Source organism: Electrona antarctica (genome assembly GCF_951216825.1).
Source record: "Electrona antarctica genome assembly, chromosome: 10".
NCBI classification, from domain to species: domain Eukaryota; kingdom Metazoa; phylum Chordata; class Actinopteri; order Myctophiformes; family Myctophidae; genus Electrona; species Electrona antarctica.
In genome coordinates, this window is record NC_136791.1 from 8357230 (window position 1) to 8382098 (window position 24869).

Consider the following 24869-nt stretch of genomic DNA (forward strand, 5'->3'; position numbering starts at 1 on the left):
CTCTGATTGGAGTATGCGGGTACCCTTAAGCAACATTGTAAAACATGGACTGGAAAAAAGTGTTGATGTGACTAGACCTGGTTGATTAAGCGACAATCATGTGTGCACATAATCGTCTGTGTGTTTGTATTCCAAATAAAGATATGGAACTCTAAGCTCCTGGGTTTCCAGGCCTCAAGAACGATGGATGAAACAACAACAGAATGAACCCCCCACTGCTTGTTGGATTTAATTAATGACAATGGGGACCCTTCCACACAACCCCCTACTCAGTGTTTAAACATACAGTCTTCACACATGGTCCTCTGACTCTCTCTGGGTTTGTACGTATTAATATAATTTGTTGGTGCCACGTGGGGGGGGGGGGGGGGGGGGGGGGGGGGGGGCTGATAATTACGACTGTGCAGTGCATCGCTTTCCTCAAGCCTGACTTATATACTTGGTCGTACAATATGGTGTCCTGTGCCACAAATAGCCGTTCTACAAGCTCACAGCATGTAGTATTTGTATGAGACTAGCGTATATTGATATGACAAACGTGATGAGCTGATGGAGCTCGACACCTAACGGAAAGACGAAATAAGACAAAAATACTACCACGATGGACATAGAATACACCTAGGATGTACAACATACAGCATGTGTGGTTTGTTAGCCCTGGTATGCAACTCCTGGGTGGGAGTGGACCGTGAGTGACAGACAGACACTGACGCCCAGAGAAAAGTAGAATAAAACAAAAGATGACTAACCTAACCCACCTGAGCTTGGCTCACAGGGATCGATGTCCTCGTCATCGCTCGGACACTCCGCCGATGCCACCAGCAAATCGTCTGTTGTCTGAAAAGGGACAAAGAGACAGAGATAGAGTTACAGTGGGGGTAAAACGCTGTCATCCTGGTGCAAGAACCCTAGAGGGTATGGGTTGTGGAAAAAGAGCGCAGATGAGAAGTGAATCCAGAGTAGACACGGCCTGCTGGATTTATTTGCCGACACAGTCGACTCGCTTTTTAGGCACCGCTGACCATACAGAATAAAAAAATAAAAAAGAAGATATTTGATTATATAAGAACGATCGAGGCTGAAGTTCACGCCGCAGTTGTCAAGTGGCGCTAAGCTTCTGAGCCGCAGTGTGTGCTGTCCCAAGCCCCTCCAAGGGAGTGTTAAAAGCCATCACAAACGCACCTCTGACATTTAGAGGACAAAGGGCCACGAAGCGAGAAAAAAAAGAGAGATTGAAAAAAAAAGTGCGAAGGCAGAGTTAGGAGGTTAAAAATCAATATTATTGCTCCCTCTTCTATGAGTCAGATTCTGTGTCTCGGTTGCAAAGAAGGAATACAAAAAAAATAAAATAACTTTGTTATTCAGCTGCCGAAAACCCCAAATCATTTTTCTGGGGCCCTTTTCTCAATTGAAATCCGACATTGGATACAAAAAAAAAGAAAAAGAAAAAGAAAGAAACAATATCCTGGAACCTCTTGGAAACCAGGAAAAGGGCAAACAGTGGAACCAGTGGAAAAAGTACAAAGTAAAACATTATTCTGCAGTGTTCTTTTATAGTCTTGCCCTGGGCCGTCTGATCAGCTCTGCGTTAAAGGTCGTTTCATTTAAGCCTGGCAGTCTGTTCAGGGCTGATGCTCGCCCTCGTGTTATTAAGCACCGCCGGGCACAGACTGGCTGTACCGTTAGCCTAGCATCTCACACACGTATACTCCCTTTCTTCTGCTATACTTAGTCCTGCAATGGTGGGCCGCGGCAAAAATAGCAGATCTATAAACTCACAACGTGTCGCGGGGTGATGCTTTGCAAACTTGAAGATCTGCAATTTTCAGCATCAGGGTGTTATAAATAAACCCAAATAAGGCCACAAAGAAATGTCCCACCGATCTGAATTTATTTTTTCAACTCTTCCAGACGCTGTTTAGTATTCAGTTCAACTTACTAAGGGGAACAAATTGTTTTTTTGTCAGGTGCAAAACAAGAAAGATAAAGGACTAGGGGAAGATTTTTTTTCTCTCTTTTTTTTTAGATGCAAGAATATAAGATTTTATCCAATTCATGCCATATGCCTACGCCATCGTTTCATTCTGTACATGTTCGCCACTGCTTCCAAATACATCTGCCGGGTCCATTAGCGTCGACTCGTCTCGGGGAGAATTAAAGGTGATGTCATTACGCCTGACATCCATTTGTCGTGAGTCGTGTAATGTGATTTGATAGTAGCCGCAAACGTCATTTGTATGTTTTTCAGACACGGACCCGTCTTTACATCACAGGCCTGGATCAGCTAATAGATCGGCTCCATTAAGGGAGTCGTGGTGCTGCAGCAGATCGAGGGCTGCTTTCGGTACATCTGTGCCGGGTGAAACCCGGGGAAACCGTCCAAATGTAAATTTAACCCATTTTGACCTGAGATCAGATTCTAAAAATGTCTTCTACACGCTGACAGTTTTCTGAAAAAGCTATGTTTCTATGTCAGTCGTTCAAAAATAGCAGACCTACAAGCTCGTAGCGCGCCACTCGGTGGCGCGCTATGAGCTTGTAGATCTGCTATTTTTCAATAGCTAAAGCATGGAAAAATAAAAATGTGTTGGCATCGTGACTACGAGCTGTGCGGCCTCTCCTTTCTCAGTCAGTTTTATCTCCCGCGGTCAGCACCTTCCGCACTACTGGTGTGCGCTCCTACCTTCCTGTTTGTTCGAATAGCTAAAGCATAACATAATGCTAACACCAAAAGGGGTTCCCGCCCAAAATGGGTTAATTTGCTGCGCATGAGGCTGATATACAGTGTCGGCCATCCAGATGGCAAAACTGCCGGATGCTGGAGTGCCACATCCATCACTTGAGCCATGTGATTTGTTTTTCCTGGCGGGAGATCTTGACACTTTGCACCGTTGGCAGAGGCACGAGAATCAATACCTCCCCTCTCTCTGCTCCCCTTCACTCTCCTTGTCTCTCCCTCTTCCCCTCTCTTACATCCTTCACAGTACAATCCTTTAGTGTTAAAGGGTAGAGTATATAGATAAATATTTTATGAAAACGAATACTAAAAAGAAAGTTATACATCCGCAGATCTTGTAAAAAGTTGTGGAATTCCCGCCCCCCCCAAAAAAGAAAAGATTGTCATTGTGAAATAATCATTTTAATAACCTTGATCGTCCTTGCCATTATCCAAGTAAGCTTCTGTTGTCGTCGGGTAAAATATTTTTTTCCCCATAAGAAATCCTACATGCCATATTGAGGAAAAGCATTATAGGGAAATAGTGAACCGTATACAACAAAGGTCTTGTAAAAGTGTGTACAGTAGTAGTAGCTGAATGTCACCTATATTTTAACTATGACGAGTGTATACATGGAACCAAATTAACCTGTACAAGGGGTCCATTTGGTTGCAATTCCAGTTGAATTAACACAAAAGGATTTCACCGTGTTCTTTTCTTTCAACTCTCTTCAACTCCACCCGTCTGATTTCCAGGCAGCCGTAGAGGAGGAGGAGGAGGTAATGTGGATGTAGGTTAACTCCCCACAGAGTAACCGACTGGAGGAGTTGGAGGTGTACACGCTGTTCTTATTTAGAACTTTCCCTCTCGTCTCCTCGTTTAGGCCAGACAAAGCTAAGGGGTCTTAAACCCGTTGTCACCTGGATGACATTGAAATAATGAACATGGATATACAGTATATCTAGGAATGTCTTTAAAGGAAACGTTTCCATTAAAGGCCTGACTTTACAATGAAACAAAGGAGAGTACGCCTATACTTATATTCAGTTCTTATATATTCTATATCTTTATTATATTATTATTATTATTATTAGGATATTTCAACTGAAATGGGATAATTCATGTCTTGATGTGAGCACCAAAAATACATGTGACAGCTCAACGAGTTAAATTTCATTTTGAACTGGAGATGATGTTTACATTTTGTATTGTGATTGAACAAGGGGATAAAATACATGAATATGCCTTTTGATTTATGCATGAATCTAAGTGACACCTTCGCATTAGCAGGCACAACAGTCCATATATTATACTGTTGTATACCAATAATAATGACAGCCACAATAGACTATTTAATATTGTATGGACAGAAGCTGTATCACATCTATCTGAAGCTAGTTTTTTGGCTGTAACATCCAATCTTTCTTTGCACTATCGTCAAAATAAATCAACCCAAGATACAGTTTTCTTATTTTTTTTAAAGGAATCCTGTCGGTGCTGTGGAGGCAAGCTCCTGAAATCAAATGAATGCACACATGTAACATGTTACTGGGCATGGGTGTCTGTCAGCCAGGATTAGTGTGTAGGTCAACATTTTGATGTGGTCATGACCTGGTTGAAATCCAATAACATTACCCATTCATGGTGTCTTTCTCCAATGCCTCCTGTGACAATTGATGTGAGGTAAACAGGGCGGGGTGTGTGTGTGTATGTGGGGGGGGGTCTTACGCAATAAAACCCCTGCATGATGAAAACTGTAGCTTAGAAGATGCTTCAAAATGACATTGAAATGCTATGATCTGCAGTGCGACTGAGGACTTCATCTAACGTCAATTGGAGATTTAAACATCTAAATTAAACATGCCTACGGAAAATAACAACAGCAACAATAAAATAATTCAGTCACACATTTCCTGCGTCCCCCCCCTGTCCCCCCCTCCCAAAAAAAAAGGATGCTGCAATCCATTGGCTCAATGCACGCAAGTTGACTGTCAGTGTAATACCTATAGATAATATAGTGCTATAGATAAATATTGAAGCAGGTTGCATCAGTAGTTCATTTATCAGAGGTAGTGCATTTGTCAAAAAGTGGAGGGAAAGGCCCTGGGCAGGCAAAGCCTCATTAACCTGGCTCTATATCCAAAAGTGCTGAACCCACACTTAATCTACGGCTACTGTATAACTGCAATACACAGATTACATATTGCAGAAACATCTCAACCTCCAACCATTTAAATTCCACAAATTAAACTGCATAACGTCAGACAAACAAAATACGACTTACAATATATGGGGCGCATATAAAAAAAAAGTGTGAATAAGTGAAGCATTTGAAGTGAGGAAATTGACTGACCTTGGCTAGTGATTGAACCATCAAGGTTTTTTGTGGACCCACAATTCCCAGACTGACTCAGCCATAATAACCCCCACTGCTTTCTATAGCGCTGTCAGGCTAGCTTTCGATCTCGGAGGATTGATAATGCCTCCCCCCCTTAATCGGACTTTCGGGCAAACCAATCGTCTGCATGCGTTGTTTACAGCAGTGCTTAAGTCAGCACTCTCATCCTGCCCGGACGCTCTATGGCTATGGTTATCTACGGCCCCAGAAACAGGCTATTTCTACACCACTGCTGCTGTGCTTCCTCAGCGTCCAATGCCACTCACATAATAACCATAATGTGGACAATATGGAGGACTTGTCTTTAATGTAATACAACACGGATGCATCTCCCCAAAGCATGTTTTCCCCGCTCAATCCTGACCTGACAGGGGGGGGGGGGGGGGGGGGAGTTGAAGAGGACTGCTCCTTGGGGAGGATGCCGCGCGCCGCTTGCTCAGGAGCAGGAGGCACCTTCTCTGTGATAACCTGTCGGCATGTCTTTGCAGAGAGCCGAGGGTTCTCTCACATTGTTTTCTCTCCGGTCTAATTTGATGAATGCTCGCTGGCACACAACACGTCTCTTTGGAGACGAGCTGAAAGTCAGGAGGACACTGAAGGCATCTGAAGGTTTTATCTGTGGCATGCCTTTGCTGTCCCGGTAATGTATTCCACCGGGAATACGCTGGCCGTTTGCTTTTTGCCTTTCGGGTTTTTCTGCTTTTCCTCGAAGAAAAAAAAAACCCTGCATTTTTGCACACATGCACTTTTGGTAATTATCAATAATAGAAAGGGCAGCTTATTACTAAAATGTCCAATAATGCACTGTATGTGCAAAATGGTGTAAAGCTATTTATTTTTCATAATATCAAAAATAGAGCAACAACATAGGCTACTGTAAAAAAAAAAATACACATACACATACACATACACATACCGTACACATACACATATATATATATATATACAGGCCTATATATATATATATATAAAAATTACTCAGCTTGTAATTTAAGCTGAGTTGCAGAACAATCAGTATGAACAACCAACAACAAATATCTTAATTATTGTCTCCACCAGGCCGAAGGCATGGGGAGAGAGTATGTTTTGCACTCCGTCCGTGTGTGTGTGTGTGTGTGTGTGTGTGTCCGTCCGTGTGTCCTTCCGTCCGTCCGTTACCAGCTAATCTCCGGCACCGTTAACCCGGTCGATGCCAAACTTTGCACACACACTCCCTGGATGCCAACGATGAACCTCTGCCCTGCATTTTCCAGAACGGCCTGTTATAGCGCCACCATGAGGCAGCTTTTCACATTGTTTACCTAAAACTGCACCGATCTGCGTGAAACGTTGCATGCACACTCCCTAGAGGCCAAGGACAAACCTTTCACCTGCATTTTCCGCATCTGCCTTTTATAGCGCCACCAGGAGGCCGACTTTTGTAAAACACATTTTTTGATATTACTCCTCCAGATTCTGTCCAAAAATCTCACAAATCGTTACACAGTATCTCTATGGTCATGTGCTCAAGTCGGATCTGTCCGATATTTCATATTCCATCCTAATTGGCTATAATTGGCTTTCACAGTTTGCAAGATTGCCCCGTTTTGAACAAAAGCCTCAAATCATGAACGCAGCATGCAATTTACGTGAAATCTTTCACACATTTTCTTACTAGGCTGAGGAATATATCCCACCCTTTTCACATTGGCCTGTTATAGCGCCACCAACAGGTTGATTTTTGCAAAACACATTTTTGGAACAAAATGCCTCAAGTCATCCAATTGCCATCAAAGGCAAACATGTTTATATTACTCCTAAACATTTTGCCAAACATCTCACACAGTCCTATCCTCCTGGTGGAGACATGTGCCCAGAAGGGCACTTTTTCTAGTTCATAATATTATTGATGAGGATGTTTTTGTGTGGCCTGGATTCAAATCTGGCTCTGCTGCATGGTAAATGAAACCTATCTCTCATCTAAAGGGGAATGGCCCATGGCCAAAGGAGGCTGCTAGGCCATAGGCAGAGCTACATTCACCCCAGTTTGACCTGTCCACACTGGGGAACCCAGACTGGGTCACACCAGCAGTGTAACCACCAGGATTCAAACCTGGGAGTCCCACATGGGAAATCAAACATCTCCCGATCATCCAAAGGGAATCTGGGCTATAGACGCGGCTACTCTGCTACATTTAAGCCACTCAATGTTAAACAGCAGATGATTTGAGTCTGTTATAGTCGATATTATTTTCATCTAAGGCAGATGATTCCAATTTCTACTGTACATGTTTCAGTTACACTATTAAATCTCGCTCAGTCATATAATATTAACAATGTTAAGAGTTCACGCATCATTTGCTGTGATTATTTAATTTAAGAGAAAACGATATCTCTGCAAAAGCAAAAAGGGAAATGTTTAATTTAGCAAAATTATATACACTGTATATATTACACTGTGGTTATGTAGCCATATATCAAAATGAAAGCTGCACATTCTCTGAGAGCAGAAGAAGCAGTATTGTATCATTGTTCATACTGTACAGTTTATTTGTATTGTTCTGATTATTTTTATTGTCCAATCTCGGTGCCATTATTTCTATTCCATCATTGCTTTCCCACTATAGCACCATCCCAGTGTCCAGCGCTAACCACAGCAGCAGTCTACAAAACCTAATTGGGAGGAGATTGTGTTCCCAGCTTCACTCCGGCAACAGCACATCATTAGGGCCTCCGGTGAGACACAGGCAGGAATGGCCCAGGTTAAGATACAGGCACAGAACATTTATCGACATGTTTGCATCGGAGCATAGCACGGTCTGGCCAGGCTCGGCTCATTTAGGGTCGGAACACTTGCATGGAACCTCCGCGTAATGTAAGCAAGCCTCTCTGTACACCATACTGTACATGAAGAACCAACATTAACCCATTAACCAATCTGTATCACTTTAGGTTTTAACTACTATATTTTATACTGAAATTTGGCTATTCATATATACAAGCTCATAGTGCGTCACTTTGTGCCGCTCCATGAGCTTTCAGGTCAGCTATTTTTGAAAAACCTATGAACATTTGTGCAAATCTTTGAATGTAGGCCTATATTCTTTAAACCAAACCTTTTTAACTCAAATCTTTGATTCTGGAGGCATCCTTGGAACAAAACATGTTGAGATGGGAGGGGCCAAATACATAATTAAAGTTTTGAGCACCACTGATATACGTAGCAACATACATATTTCACAAAGCTGTAAGGATTTAGAAGACATTTTTAGAATCGGTTCCTCGGGTCTTAAAGGGAATGGATAAGTAAAAACTGCATAAAACTAAAACACAAATAACTCAAAAGAACACAAGATAAAGCACGGTCAAGGGTCGAGAAGTTAGAAGTTAGAACACCGTCTGTCTCTAACACAATAGCTCTCTCTGCATGTTTCCATTCACCGTTATAGCAGCCATCTCAGTGTACAGTACAGTAGCACTTGGAACGGCTGGTGTGTCATCCTCCAAGTGTCTAACTTCACACCATGCAACTAGGTCGATGTTGATGAATAATTTAGCCCCAGATGCTCAATAGAGACCCAGCTGAATAATGAAGGCGTGTGGTCCTCTAAGGCGGCGAGTACTGCTCGTGGTATTTTGCCTGACCCTCGCCCACGCTCTTCCTACGTCTGGTCTGCCTCGCTGTCAACATCATAGTTGTCAGCGATAAAGCCCGCACATTGGAAAGGACATTAGCACCAGCACGGCTCACAGGGGATGGAGCTGATGGATTTATTTAGCTGCCACCGAGTTTGAAATGTTCTGCTGCATTAACATAGTTAAAAATTAAATGAGAATTCCATTGTGGGGTTCTATAGCAACTAAACAGATGGACGCGGCTCCTGATGTCCCTCTTGGGGGCATGTCGTGGTAGACGAAGACGAACGTTCAGCAACAATAGCCGATCTACAGGATCCTGGTATATCATTAAAGTATTCAAAAATGTAAAAAATAAAATAAAAAAAAATAATAATACTTTCACCATTGCCGAAGACCTTTGTCAATTGAAGCCTAATTTTGATAAACACTTAACGCCATTGCCGAAGCCCTTCGGAAATTGCGCTTTTATAGCGCGTTCGATTGCTCGAGCCAAAATGCTACTTACGTTAGCCGGTTAGCTAGCTGTGTTGTTAGCACAGCACTGGATCGCCCATCTTAGATCGTCGTCGCTATAATAATCCATTCTATCCGTTTCTTTCAATCGCCTGTATCTCCTATTCCTTGTCCCAGAAGGCATTTTGGTCAAAACAGCGTTTCTTTGACGGCACAGAGCTAACGATCTGGAGCTCACCAGAGCTCCGGTCTGGATTCACAATGAAAACAAGGCCTGCCCAGCTCTGTGTAAATTAGCACTGAAAGGGAGATCAACTATGTTTGCTATTATCGAGCGAGACTGTTAGAGTAAAAGTGTTAAATTGCATTGTTCTGTTTACAGTCAGTGCCGTATGTTAATCCTAATAGTATAATTAAATAATCTACTGTGAACAATGGCAGAGATATTTCTCCATCTGCTACTACTGTATAAACTTTAAAACCCAGGTGCAACACAACTGAACCGCCCTGACCAATGGCCTTGAAACAATAATGTGAAAACGAAACCAAATAAGCAAAATAAAAGCAAATCTTTTTCACATGTTCAAAGGTGAGATGCCAATTCGAACTTGGAACTTGGAAGCTCAGTGATCTAATGTCTTTTCGTACTGGCCTGCGAGATAAGCCGGGCATTTCCAAGACCACAATTATCTTTTAGACAATTACTGTAGTATTGCATCTTTCTAACGAGTCTACATGGATACATCGTAGCGTGAAGCAGGTCATGGCGTACGGCTGTTCTTTTTTCGGTTGCAAAGTTTCCAGTTGCTAAGTGATGTTGAGACACGAGGCCATTTGGGAGGGAGAGAGAGAGATACTCTGCTTTATTTAACATGAAGCAGCTGTTCCAGCCGCTGGACCTCAGGCTGAGTGTCAGAGTGTCATTAAAAAGAGAATGGTCTGAGGCAAACTATCTCTTCCCTTGGTACCCACGTTCGCATCATGCCATACATCTTCCTTGAGGCCTGTGTCAGGCCCACGTTCCCATCATGCCATACATCTTCCTTGAGGCCTGCAGTGTCAGTGCACCCCAGACACTTTAGAACTCTAACAAGACGCTCGAAGGCAACTTCACACACCCGGTACAACGACACAGTAGGGGTTATAACAGTACAACCCTCCGTGTTAACTTACTGCTACGAGTTACAAATGGATACATTAACACTTTTAATGTGATTAATGTGCATGCAGCACTCAGACTCACAACCAACCCAAATGCAACTCTCTCTTTCTCTGGCTTAAGCATGAACGCACAAACCACAAAGCCTTTTGTCATGGAAAACGACATTACCCTGGACATAAATACATGTATAATCATATGCTGTATAGCAGGGGTGCCCACAAAGGCTGTGCAGGTAGATCACATGACATGCCCCTAAAGAGTATTTCATTTAAATATATTGAAGAAAAAAAAGCGAAAAAAAAAAAAAAACATTTATCCCCCTCTATTTCCCATTCCAAGTGCATTTGTCTTATACTGTACAGAATGTAACACAAACTCTACTATTCCGAAGCCCCCTCAGGTACATATTTAAACTATTTTCAGCAATGGTATAATACATTTGGTGGGTAGATCTTGCCGAGCTGGTCATTTTGAAAGTAGCTCTCAAGTCAAAAAGTGTGGGCACCCCTGCTGTATAGTGTATATGTATGCATACAATACAAGTATTGTTGCGAACGAAGGTCGCAGTTAACTATGGAATCGTGCATTTCCCGTCCGTGTGTGTGTGTTGATTGGTTGGTCAGGGTGATAGGGCACGTGAAGTGACATCATCAGGGATGGAGCATGTGACATCATCAGGGAGGGAGCACATGACATAACCTTAGAGTATATATTAATAGAGACGGCACCCGGAGGAAACCCTGAGGCGAAATGGACATAGTGACCGAATTCGGTATTGCAGCTTGGGGCCAATTGCTGGTGCGTTGACTATCATTGCGCACGTTCGTGATGACACGTGAACGCTGTTTCATACGTGAACGCGTGCAATGATAGTCAACGGCCAGCACGTTCACGATTTGGCTCTATCCATCCCAGAATGCACTCTGTTCCTACCCGGAAGGAGGAGTGAAATCACCTCATGTGCTTTTGAGCAAGTGGATGGGAGGAGAAATCCGGTGCCGTCTCTATTAAAGGTATATTCAGTGATTTCACTTAATTCAAATATCACTTATTTTTTGGATAATCCTCCCTACTATAAAGTGTGCTGACCATATAAGGAGTTCCTCCCTGTCCCCAGTGAGCCCCTGGGGTCAAAAAACCCTAGTTTCGGTTTGGGCTTTGGGTGGCAAAGCCTTCATCCAATCAGGATGAGAGGGGCCTTCCTCCAATCATGATCGAGTGAGGCGGGCCTTGGTGCACATGGTGTTGGTCTGTTGTACTTCCCCCACTGTAGAGTGTGCATGAGCACATCTTGTTACCGGGGCGGACCAGGGTTTTTTCCAAATCACTGAATGCTCCTTTAATATATACTCATAATGTGACATCATCAGGGATGGAAATCCCTGATGTCATCAATATTGGCCAGCAACTTTACATCTGACCTCAAACCCTTAGATCTGCCATTGATCCTTCCCCATCCATCCTTCCTCTTCGATGTCTCCCTTTTGACTGATACCTGTCCATTTAAACTCTAGACGGGCCTGCCTCAAAGTTATAAGTGCAGATGCGCCCAAACTAGAGTTCTTAACAGGCCCGAAAATAAAGATCTTACCCCCCCATGCCAATGCGCCAGCGCTCGCCCAGCAGTCTGCTGTCACCCAGGCGAATGCGTGCACGCGACCTCAGGCGTCTTACTGGTGCAGTGGTGCTATACAATCATTGTACTGCACAGATTTTAAAAGTTTACTTTAGACATTAAAACTGGGGTCTGCAGCTGTAGACACTGTAAAAATATGAAATTTGTGTTTTTGGTTTCATTTCATGTTGTAATCTCAGACGACCATCTTAATGGCACTCACCTGTGTTAAGTAAAGCAGAAATAAAATAAATATATAAATAATTAGTTATAATGTAATGCTAATGATCAAGCATACACAGACATAATATTTCTAATAGAGTCTAATTACAGGGCATTGATCACGGCACTTACATTCATGCTAAGTGCAATGTTCCTCTCTGGAGGAATAATATGAAAATATGCTTAAAGGACCACTTCACCACTTTTCAACATCTCTTCATATAATTGGTCCTAACTAATGTTCATGATAAAATACCACCATTTTTTCCTACTCAGTCTGTGTCTCTAGGAAGGCTGTGCAGTTCAGAAACCCGTCGGCAGGCTTTCTTTTCCTGAAAAGTTGCAATGCAAAATTTGAAGCCATCCTTCTCACAATAATAAAAATATATTTTAAAACAAATCTTGTTTAAAAAAAAATCTGCCTAATGATGATGTCACTGGTGGACGGGTGTCCGAACTGCCCAAAGCCGCTGCCCAAGGCGCTGTTTCCCCTTATGAGAGTGAAATCACATGTAACTGGAGCAATATGATCAAACATTTATCACAGTGAAATGCTACTGTTGGTTAACTCAGAAAGTGTTACCAGGCGGACCAAACGGCTCCATTTGTAACCTCTCACAGGATGCAGAACATCGTTTGACCAGCCTGTGACCCTTTTCTGGATCAGTGCCCACTTGAAAATCTCAAAAGTGTTCACAGACCACCCATCTGACCACTTAACACGGGAGCCTATCGGCTGGACTATGACAAAGGCAAAGTGGCAGTCCAATCAGACGTGCATACATTGTAGTGATGCGCGGGCCGGCTTTTCTTCATAACCCGCCCGTAACGTCCTGCCATGGGAGCCAGCCCGCACCAACCTGCCCCACCCGCGGCCCACAAAATTTTTTGCCTAACCACCGGCTTTTCAACACCCAGCAAGTCCAGTCCATTCAATTGCTTCTGAGAGATAGCAGGGGAGGGGGCAGGGACGTGCAGAGGTAATTTGAAGGGCAGGGGCTGGAATTCAAAAAGGCACCTTTATTTTTCTTTTAATTCTCTACCCAGATTTAGAGGAAGATCTCATTTTAAACACTAGGAAATTACAACCAGTCTGCCCTGCAGCCCAAATTACTGTTACTAAAATGAGCAGTTGCATGCTTTGCTGTTATTAATATTAAGTATCGCATACGGTAATCGCATTTGCTTGATTGCCTAGAGGTGCCTCTCAGTCAAAAAGTTTGTGTGGTTGAAAATTGTGAAATTACACTGGACTGACAGAGAGAGAGAGAAAGGTGACGGTCCCTCGTTCCTGCGTGAGTCGCATACAAAATACACTAAACATGTTTTGTTTGACTCAGTACTCTTCTTGTTAGTTAACTTATCCTTTCCTTCCTTCCTTTCTTCTGCTTGGGGTTGAAGGGCTCTGCGCCTGCCCTGTGTCCTCATTTGCTCTGCCCTGACCTGTTGGAAGACTTCTGAGCCATTATGACCTGAGAGGAGCTGCAGGTACTGTAAAGAGATGGCTCATTAGAGGTCGGCTGCTCACATAAGCGTTATGTCACCTGATGTCACCGAGTGCAGGCCGCAGTACCGTTATGCCACCTGATGTCACCGAGTGCAGGCCGCAGTACCGCGCGTGCGGAGCGATTCCGCCAGCGCAGTGAGAGAGAGGCTGTGCATGAGCTATGTAGGAATGCCAGAAGCAGCGACGGATGGGCTGTCAGAGTGGGAAGGTGTGCATGTAGATGTGGGTTAGGGAAGCGCAGACCTAATTATAGAGGTGCTTCAAGAGGTATATATAAGCACAACGCCCACACCCCTCGTTAGCGGCGCCTCCTCCTGTGGACGCGCGCGCGCGCACGCTGCTACGGGAGAACTCCTTTTAACGTGGCTGCTTCAAGGCAAAGCTGCACGGCTTTGTAGATGTGCCTGCATCGTCTCCCCTTAGGACGAACGAGTCGCGCCTCCCTTCGTTTTTCCGAGGAACACGTTGTTCGCGCAGCCCTTAATATGAGCTCATCACTAAATTGCAGGGTCTGGTTTCTGGCTGAAGCACTGTGTTAACCGATGAGTGCTCTCATGGTGGAAGTGGGAGGTGGAGATGTTCTGTCTGGGTTGTCTGCGTTCCAGCCAACGCCTACGTCCTGTCAACTGGTGATTCAGAGAGAGCACTTGCATGACTGGCACCAACCGCTGCAGCATTTCTGTCGCTCCGCGGTGAAGATTGCCTGGATTTTTGCATAATACTTAATCTTGGCACAATGTGAAGGGAGGAATAACGTGTGTACCGAATGAGGCCCCCCTCTCCCCCCAAAAAAAGTACAAAACAGATGACAGTAGCCATCTTGTAGCGCTGCACGCATAATTGCTACCACATCATGCAAAACGTACAGGAGATAACTTCTGTTAGCTTCACAAATCCACACATTTCTGTGTCTTCCTGTCTGTGTGCGTCTCAACTATAGCTGGTTGGGTTGGTTGGAACACGTGTGTGTGTTTAAAGATGCATGTGACGTTGTCTATTTCCCCTACTACCTACATTTGTTTTCTAATTTATGTTTCTTTTATTTCTTCATGAAATTACTGAAAAAAAAACTGAATTTGTTTTAATCCATAAAAAAAATGGGAATATGAAATAATAATTAAAAAGGAAACAAAAAATAAGGGACCCATAAAAATGTCCCACTGTTTGGGAAACAGTGGGACAACCATGGGATGATGACTGGCATCACAGTCTTAGACTGGCCTCCAGGACTCCGACAACAGGTACTGCACAGGCCTGATACTCATACTATTGACGTCATAGACTTGCCTCCAGGTGTTTGGCAAAGACAACGCGTACTGCCTTCATAGTACATACTGTACCGTAGTGGCAACGCGTACTGCCTTCATAGTACATACTGTACCGTAGTGCCTGCAGTGCCGACAATGGCTACTGCACTAGTATTCTTAATAATATATGATACTCACAACAGACCAACATCATCCTGTCTACCTCCTGCACCTCTCTCTCTCTCTCTCTCTCTCTCTCTCTCTCTCTCTCTCTCTCTCTCTCTCTCTCTCTCTCTCTCTCTCTCTCTCTCTCTCTCTCTCTCTCTCTCTCTCCCTCCCCCTCTCTCTCTCCCTCCCCCTCTCCCTCCCCCTCTCTCTCTCTCTCTCTCTCAATAGCATACAGTAGGCTTATCTCTCCTTCTAGTCGATGCACGAACATTATTGTGTGGAGCTATATTACACGGGCCATCCTTTGTCCCGCCTCCTTATCCATGCCTCCATGCTACTCAGATAAATGAGATCTGTCTGCACTGAAGTATTTTTCCCTCTGGATGGCTCCCTGATATTTTCGTTATCTGAAATGGAATCTCGGCGCTCGGGAGCGTGTCTGCAGCTCGCCCGGCTAGTAATCTGGCCTGAGAGCGGAGCAGTGCCCGAGAGGAACATCATACACTAAGCAGGAACAGGGGGGGTGGGGGGGGGAGGGGCGAGAGGGGAATATAAATGACTGCACTAGAGAATGGTCTTTTGTGACCAGTCAAACGCTTCAATAGAAAAACACTGGGCATGTTGAGGGAATGCACCTGCACTGGCAATTAAAGTCTGGACCACTTTCCACCTGGTCTCCCCATTTTCATTTGTGCATTTGTCCCCCAAAATATATCAAAATATAAGATAGCTCATCTACAAGCTCACCGTGCGCGCGCGCGTGCGCGCGCGCGTGTGTGTGTGTGTGTGTGTGTATACAGTATCAAAGATTGAGGTTTTAAAAAATGGACAAGTAAGGCATGTATTTTGTTTTGTGTGTACAGTATGTGTGGGTGTGCATGTGATCCATGAGGAAGATAGGAAGAGCTTGAGAGTGGGAAGGGGAGAGAGAGAGAGAGAGAGAGAGCGAGAGAGATTAAGCGTGGTCACAAATCACTGTCCCCTGTACCTGTCCCCTGTACCTGTGCCTTGACATGCAGTCCCAGTCCCTAATCAAGTGACAGTACCAAATTTGTCATCCTAATATAGATGGCGGCAGTGCAGAGATGAATGTGCTCCGGCCTGTTTCCCGTGCGTAACCTTTTGTGAAAGCATGACATGAAGGAAGAGGAGGAGCAGGTTCGTCCTACAACGGGCAGCAGTGGAGACCAGGTCGCCCGCGGCAACCACAGAGCATTATACTATATGTTGTGTGGCTGACGAGGGGATTGGTATCGCATGTGAGCAGGAAGACAACAAACAGGCACCAGAACAGTGTAACGCAAGTCTTAAACCTGCAATCAGTGGTCAGTATTCCAACTCTGAAGCAGTGTTAATACTGTTGCATTCGGGTCCAGTCGGGACAGTCAATTAAAAAAAAAATCCATGTTTCTATGTCAGTGGTGCGCAACCTTTTTCATGTCAAGAACCCCCGGAATTATCTCTATTGGGCCACGGACCCCCCCATCTCAAAATATGTAGTTCCAGGGACCCCCCAGAAGCCAAATTTTGGTTAAAAATGTTTGCTCTGAAATATATATTCAAAGATTTGCGCCACATTTTCACGAATTTTCAAAAATAGCAGACCTACAAGCTTGTAGATCTGCTATTTTTCAATAGCTAAAGCATAACATAATGCTTAAAACACCAAATGGGGTTCCCGCCCAAAATGGGTTAAGACTAGTGACATAATTGGCCTTGGATCAACTTGATTTTGAGGACCTAAGCGCCTGATTCATACAGTACAATGTATGTACAGTACAATGTACAGTGCAAGCTCACAACATACACACATAGTATACTATAACTTAACCATAAGATTTCTACTCTGAAGTTGAGTAGGCTACTAGTTGCCGTGAGAGCTTTTAAACACCGTCTTTTTCACCCGAACTGTTTGGGTCTATCTCTGTATCGCACCCAAAGGTATACATGCCCTAAAAATGTCCCATGTGCTCCAGTGACACACTATAGTCACTACCATGTGCCAATTAGTCCACTGCATTTAGCTGCATTTATGTTGGCTGTGAACAGTATTGTACTCTTCTTCATTCCTATCCCTTCTCTGTAGTCAAGTCAATTTTATTTATGTAGCACAACAAAGGTTATCTTTGAAGATGGAGTGCTGTGATTTTCCTATTTCTTTCCAGTATTTCATGTGTTTATGAGGTGACAGTACTTCATTAGACCCCTTGGTGTGGTTGTTATGTGCAATGATGTCTTCCCTTTGTATTTAGGGTTTCTTTCTGGAGAATTTGACAGTCAAACGCGCCGGCGAAAAAAAACAGTGACATCGCTATCTCATCCACTCCCCAAACCCCTCCCCCTTTATCATACAACAACAGCTGTGGGTGAGGCTTCAGTTCAGGTGGATCACCACCCATCACCACCCACCAGGCAAACCAGGCATGAACTGGTGCGTGTGTCCACATAAAAACAACATTTTAACAAATACTGTACACTTTTTTTGAAAAACGTCTTCCTCCTTATATAATAGTAATACCTGATGATCATGTTTTAGGGTGGGAAAAAAAATCACGGCACTCCATCTTTTAATACAGAGAAGTTCAAGACCATACTCTTTAATTTAGAGCAGGGGTGCCCAAAAGGTAGATGGCGATCTACCAGTAGATCACAAAGGCTGTGCAGGTAGATCACATGACATGTCCCTAAAGAGTATTTAATTTAAATATATTGAAAAAAAAACATTTCTCCCCATTCCAAGTGCATTTGTCTTATACTGTACAGAATGTAACACGAACTCTACTATTCCGAAGCCCCCTCAGGTACATATTTAAACTATTTTCAGCAATGGTATAATAATTGATTTGGTGGGTAGATCTTGCCGAGCTGGTCATTTTGAAAGTAGCTCTCAAGTCAAAAAGTGTGGGCACCTCTGATTTAGAGAGACTCAACAAATTCTCCTATGGGCAAGTATTTATTTGGCGATGGCAGCAAGGAAAAACTCTGGCCATCTGGCCATCATTTATTTAATGTTTGTTTCTGTTATTGGAGATACATTGACAGTGTCAGACAGCACTCGCGTCATCGAATGCAGCCATTGTTTACAATAGCTGTAGCCACACTGGAGGAGTGGAGTGGGCGCGTCGAAAGCTGTCGGCGTGTCTTTCTATTTTGGACCGTCGACACACGGCACAGACGACAGCTAGACCATCCAAAAAGAGTTGGAGCAAGGCAGAAGGGTATAACTTATTTTTATTTCAAACTTTTATTGCAGTTTTCTGTTGTTTGACCACTCTAGACACGCTTTAGTTTAGTTTATTCGCACGATAAAAACAGTACAAAAAAAAGGGTAACATCAATAAAAGAGAAATATGTGCAGGTGAGAAAAGAAACCCATGGAGGGCTTATATGTGGTTCTCACCAAAGATAATATACAAATAGTAAATAGACAAAGAATAATCAAATAATCAGATAATCAAACATAGGTATGAAAAACAACTAAAACAAAATACAGCAACAAAATACATTATTTATACTTCTGAAGTGTGTGTGATGTGTGTGTGACGCAAGTCTGTTTTTAAACTAAATAGACCATGTGAAGAGGTGGACTCGCGCGACGCACGTCAATGGCGCAGGCTTGATCTAGGTCTTTCAACAACTTCAGGACAAACCTACACCAGTAATTCCACTGTAGTGAAAAGAAAAACGCATAAATACATGTGCAAATGAAATAAATAGAAACTTGAATTGCAAACCTCGCCATTATCCACCAAGTAGCCTAGTGCATTTCTCTTACCTGCCTTGAAATGAATAATCAACACCCGTAAAAGTGCCTCATACTGGATTTTCTCTTCAGTCAGCTACTTGACTTCTTTTTTTAGCCTGCTATTTCACTTTAAGCTTTTGAAGAGTAGAGCGTGAGAATGAGATAAATGTTGATGACAGGAGAGGTCCCGCCATGTGGAAAATGAATGCTGCTAGAATCCACAGAGCACACTATCAGTGGATAATGTGCTGAATCGTGCAGGAAGGAGTTGGAGCCATACATACCCATATGGTTACAGCAACTCCAGCCCTAAATAAGGCCTCATTTATTCTTCGTTGCACGACTCGCGTCGACACTTATACTTTCAGTTATACGTCAATTTCGTTGAGCTATGCGACCATGCCATGAAGCATAAATTTGCCCTAATATAGGCCTAATGCTTTGCTTTCTACCAGTGATGAAATGAAGAAATAACTAGGGGGAAAAAAGAGAGAAAATAAATAAATAAAGTAGGATAGGGCAACATAGTATTGAGGAGCCTGATGATTACATAATAGACCTATGTCAGGTTTCTCATTAAAAGGAATAACATTTTACTTGTGACGCAGAAGGGCTGACGGGTATAGAACAGCCTTTGTGTGTACAGTATGCCCCCCATATGTATGTACCGTATATATTGTTCCCAATTGTATGAGTTTTTCCCTTATTATGAGCTTCCACATGTCAGCATTTGCCCAAAATATGGAGTCCCACAAAATTCCACACTGCACTGGTCTCCATAAAGTACTGACGTTGCACAGAGAAAGCCATGCCGTTGGTATACCCTGTCTTATTGTCAATGTATACAGTGTATAACCCAACTACACAGGTGTCATTTCCACTCAACATTGGAAATGACACCTGTTGCTTCCTTACCATCTAACCTTTAATTGCCTTTAAATAAAACCACATTTGGTTGACACAAGTATCATCTGTGTGACTGTGTTACTGATTATGGGGAACTTTACAGTATTGTAATCCATTAACTGGACAATTAAACACAATGGACACATGGAATTGACACTGCTGATTATATGAAAATGAATTCACAATTACTTGGTTTGAGGAGGTGCTTTCTGTTGTCCTAAACCTGTGTGCATGAGATAGCAATTATAGGGAAAGCGCATCAACACGCGCACGCCTACAGACACACCTCCACCCGCAAATAAAGGTGTCGGCATAATGAATAGTGGGTATAGTGGCCGCAAGATACCTTTTACGCATAGTGGAAGCTCCTAAACGCGTAATTGACGGATAATAGTTCATGCTTGCAGGTAAGGCATGGATGGCAAACATTAAAGTTCGCTATGCCTATTTGCTCAGGCACTGTGACGTAAGATTCTCCATTCATTGTCAATGAGAATTTAATGTTTGTGTAAGACAAAAATAGACACTATTACGATTTGCTCAGACACTATGACGTAAAATTCTCCATTCATTGTCAATGGGAATTTAATGTTTGTGTAGGATGGAAATCTACACTAAGAGCTGAATATAGGAGGGGCTAGACAGGGACAGATTAAAGTGTATAAATTATACAACATACAAAAAATAAATAACTAAAATGCATTCCACATACTGATGAACGATTCTGTAATCATGCGTATAGATTTTGTACGTTTTTGAAGTTTTTCTAGTCTTCATTAAATCACTCTGAAAGTAATCACTATTGTGGTGTGGTGTGGACTCCGCCATCCACTTGAGTATTCTTTTTTTTACATGCATAATTGCATATTTATGTTAAACACTAGCGGAATACAGCACTCCTAACACTTTTTGAAGTGACATACACAATAAAATCATCTGCATTAATTAAACTCGGAGAGTGTACAAATGTAACCAAATGGACCAATTTGTACACTCTAGAGTTACAAATGGATGCAGTGTACCCTGTGAGAGCCAATTTGTTAGTTCCAGTGTTATAAATAAACTAAAAATACTGATTGCTGTTTGTGCTTGAAGAGAAATTGGCATACCCCGGGAGACCCCCGCAAACACACCCTAACCCAGGGGTTCTCAACGTTTTTGGCCGGGGACCCCCGGAAATGCTTTGGCAATGTCTCGGGACCCCCGCCCCGCCCCATCCCGACCCCCAATATAAATTGACTGCTACAATAACCTTAACCCATTTTGGGCGGGAACCCCTTTTGGTGTTTTAAGCATTGTTATAATTTAGCTATTGAAAAATAGCAGATCTACAAGCTCATAGCGCGCCACCGAGTGGCGCGCTACGAGCTTGTAGGTCTGCTATTTTTGAAAAATCGTGAAAATAAAATTTAATTTTTTCCTTTTTTTTTTTAAAATAATTTGGGGACCCCCTAAAATAGTTTGGCGACCCCCCGAGGGGTCGCGACCCACGGGTTGAGAACCCCTGCCCTAACCCACAACGAGAGTCTGGCCGTCTCCATTATTAAGGAAATTTGTTAGTTCCAGTGTTATAAATAAACTAAAAATACTGATTGCTGTTTGTGCTTGAAGAGAAATTGGCATACCCCGGGAGACCCCCGCAAACACACCCTAACCCAGGGGTTCTCAACGTTTTTGGCCGGGGACCCCCGGAAATGCTTTGGCAATGTCTCGGGACCCCCGCCCCGCCCCATCCCGACCCCCAATATAAATTGACTGCTACAATAACCTTAACCCATTTTGGGCGGGAACCCCTTTTGGTGTTTTAAGCATTGTTATAATTTAGCTATTGAAAAATAGCAGATCTACAAGCTCATAGCGCGCCACCGAGTGGCGCGCTACGAGCTTGTAGGTCTGCTATTTTTGAAAAATCGTGAAAATAAAATTTAATTTTTTCCTTTTTTTTTTGAAAATAATTTGGGGACCCCCTAAAATAGTTTGGCGACCCCCCGAGGGGTCGCGACCCACGGGTTGAGAACCCCTGCCCTAACCCACAACGAGAGTCTGGCCGTCTCCATTATTAAGGAAAGGCTCTACAATGAAAGCTGTGGAAGGGAGGGGGGGGGGGGACCCACACAGCGGCGAGCCAACAAAGGAGCATACAATATATAATATATCAGTACATCAATCCCTATACAATATATAATATATCAGTACATCAATCCCTATAGCTAGCCTTCTCATCATGATCTCCCCACCCGTCCGATAGCATTCTAACGGCCTGCTGCAATGCTGCATCCAGACAGACATGCACAGTTGTTGAGGACAGTTAGGGTTACCTTAGCCACAACAGATGGCAGTAAAAACGCTGGGAAAATGAATTCTATGTTAATCAGCCTCTGTACAGCCGGAATAGCTTAATTGGGAAGCACCACGGTGGGTAGCCGGCGGCTGGTGCATAAAGCTTTGTTTCAATTCTGGCTCGGACCACTGTGTTCCCCCCGCACACGCACGCGCACACACACACACACACACACACACACACACACACACACACACACACACACACACACACACACACACACACAGAAGGAAAAACCCAACAACAACATCTTAGCCATCTTTCTACACTGTACTGTCATGAATAAAACAGAAGTGCGCCCAACAGACAACTTCACAAAATCATGGTTTCATTCATGAGAAATACATGAGCTGACTCACACCAGTTGGACCTCTGTACCTTTGCATAAAGTGTGAATGCAAATGTCCAGAGACACAACAATGTGGCACACAATGCATGCACTTTCTCCCCGCCGTTTGGACCCCCCCCCCCCCTCCCCCCCCCCTCCCCCGCTCCAGCACCAAAAAGGCCTTCTATTAAGCCGGCACCGAAGGTGGCCGCCACAAATGACGGTTGCTGCACTCAAAGACATAGAAAGGTAGACGCCTCCTTAAGGCTCTGGGGCGTGTGTAGTGTACATAAGTGAGGGCAAGCTTCCGCGTTGGTGCTTCACTATAGTCGCGCATAGCCAGACAACTCTTGCGAGATTCAACAGTCTTGCGAGATTCACAGAGGCTTCCGCATTCGTCACAGAGCGGACGTTCGGGTCTCACAAGTCCCGGAAAAGACGCGCTGTGATTGGTTAAGTAGTCACTTGAGTGGCAGCGTGGCATAGCGTGTCTGGCACACTTCCGCCCTCACGTCGATACAGGTCGCTCCAATAAACTGCAGCGGCCAGTTAGGCATCTATATATATATATATATATATATATATATATATATTTCTTTTTTTTATATATATATCTATGGCTGCACTAATCTATCTAATAATTTAGCGATCGCTCGCCCGCTGTCTATTTTGCTCGGTCGCTGTCTGTCAGTCAGTCAGTCAGTCAGTCCGAGTACTTCCTTAGAATGCATGTTGGGACGGCTTCCGGGTCACCAGTGAAATGCATGTTGGGATGGACACAGATTAATACTAGGACACACTTTTCCGCGTAACTTGAGTTGTTTCGCCCGCTGTCTATTTACAGCGGGCGGGCGATCGCTAAATTATTAGATAGATTACCCACACATCGTTTGCTGTTCATATATTCAGAACGGGTAAGGACTAGTACAAGTTAATTCACCAAAAAGCCAGTGGGCTAGCATGTTCAGAAAGTCAACACACATTCATAATGGGATGCCATGTATTCACCTCTGCCAAGGTGGCGGAGCGGCTGGGTGAGCGTAGGCTATGTGTCTCTACACCACAGAGTGTTGAAGGGCAGTTTCCATAATGGCCCCTGATGAGGCTGGGATGATGGATACGGTCTGTCGCTGGGAGTGAACGCCTCGGGCACCGGGGCCACCGAGGGTCCGCAACACTGCTTTCATTGCCATCTGTCAACGCTGGGCGGGCACGGCCCGTGACCGGACAGTGACACTTCTGGACCACCCGCAACAACACGCGGCCGACTCCGGGGGCAAAGGTCGGAGGCCATGTCTGACGCTGTGCCACAGTGGGTAGGTATCACTGTGTGTGTGTACATGACGCACGCACGCACGCACGCGCGCACACGCACACACGCACACGCACACACACACACACACACACACACACACACACACCTACCTATTTATGCTCTCATGACAAAGGCATCTTCCACCCCAAGCTAGCATACGTAATGGCCGCTGTGGCGCTTTCTTCTCGTTTGAGCTATTTTCGTTGTTGCTGTTCACTGAAGAGGTCACCGGCTACGGCTATATACTCTCAAAAGGGTTTAAAGACAAAGCACAGATAAAAACTGGGAAAAATCAATAGTGCTAGTGCATTGAGGGAGTTGCTAGCCTGTCAATGAACCTTTGAGCCTGCAGGTGATTGTAGCCACCGTAGGACTGTTCTCCAGCGTGTCCACAGGGCTTTGTAGCATGATGGTCAGTGCCATACAGTACATCTGCAATGCAGTGGGATATCTTAGCCTGAGGATGTGTACTTTGTGTGAATAATTGAAGATACTGCAACCACACGGGGCACGGACACAAAGAACTGACTGCAGTGGGTTTGTTAAGAGAAACTGTGTCTCTATAGCTTGTGCGTAAAATCATAAGTCATAACATTATTAGACTTAACATCCCCGAGAAGGTATAAGCCTGATCAAACATGTGCGAACGCCTGGGTGGTATTATTTCATATTTATTCTCTGGTTCCGTGCTTGCGTCTGTCTACTTTTATAATTAGCGAGCACACAAGAGTAGTAGAAATGATTAAAATGTTTGTCTGCTCTTTGTCGTACAGAAGGATGGGCCTATGCGATGAGACGTGTTCCACTTGGTTAGCGACGTGACACGCAGTTCCCATTAACATGAATCTGGAAAGCAGATTGGAAAGGAAAAACGAGCATAGCCATCAACCCAGCAAATCAGTATTTTCCCATTTAGCGCTATAAACCAATCCTGTAATATTAACACGGCATTAGTTTTGATAATGCTTTTTTGCGGCGGCAACATATAAGACCGCCCGCATGAAGCCACACATACTGTATTGGGAATGCAAACTGTACTTAGGTATTATCACAAGACGATCGTGACAAGGCGGTCCTGAGATAAGCCACTATGCAACCAACAGAGGTGGACTATATAATTACCTGTG

General features: G+C 43.8%; 1 protein-coding gene across 4 annotated transcripts in view; it reads right to left on the reverse strand.

Annotated features, from left to right (window-relative positions):
• Positions 1–24869, reverse strand: part of LOC306931175 (neurexin-1a) — a 528074-nt gene that overhangs the window by 27048 nt on the left and 476157 nt on the right. For 2 of the 4 annotated variants that reach the window (XM_079512408.1, XM_079512406.1), the window contains one exon: positions 759–837. In XM_079512408.1, the coding sequence (XP_079368534.1) occupies positions 759–837 (79 nt within the window). Of the gene's footprint in view, positions 1–749; positions 838–24869 lie in introns of all 4 variants that reach the window. The other 2 variants (XM_079512407.1, XM_079512405.1) reach the window with 1 other exon arrangement.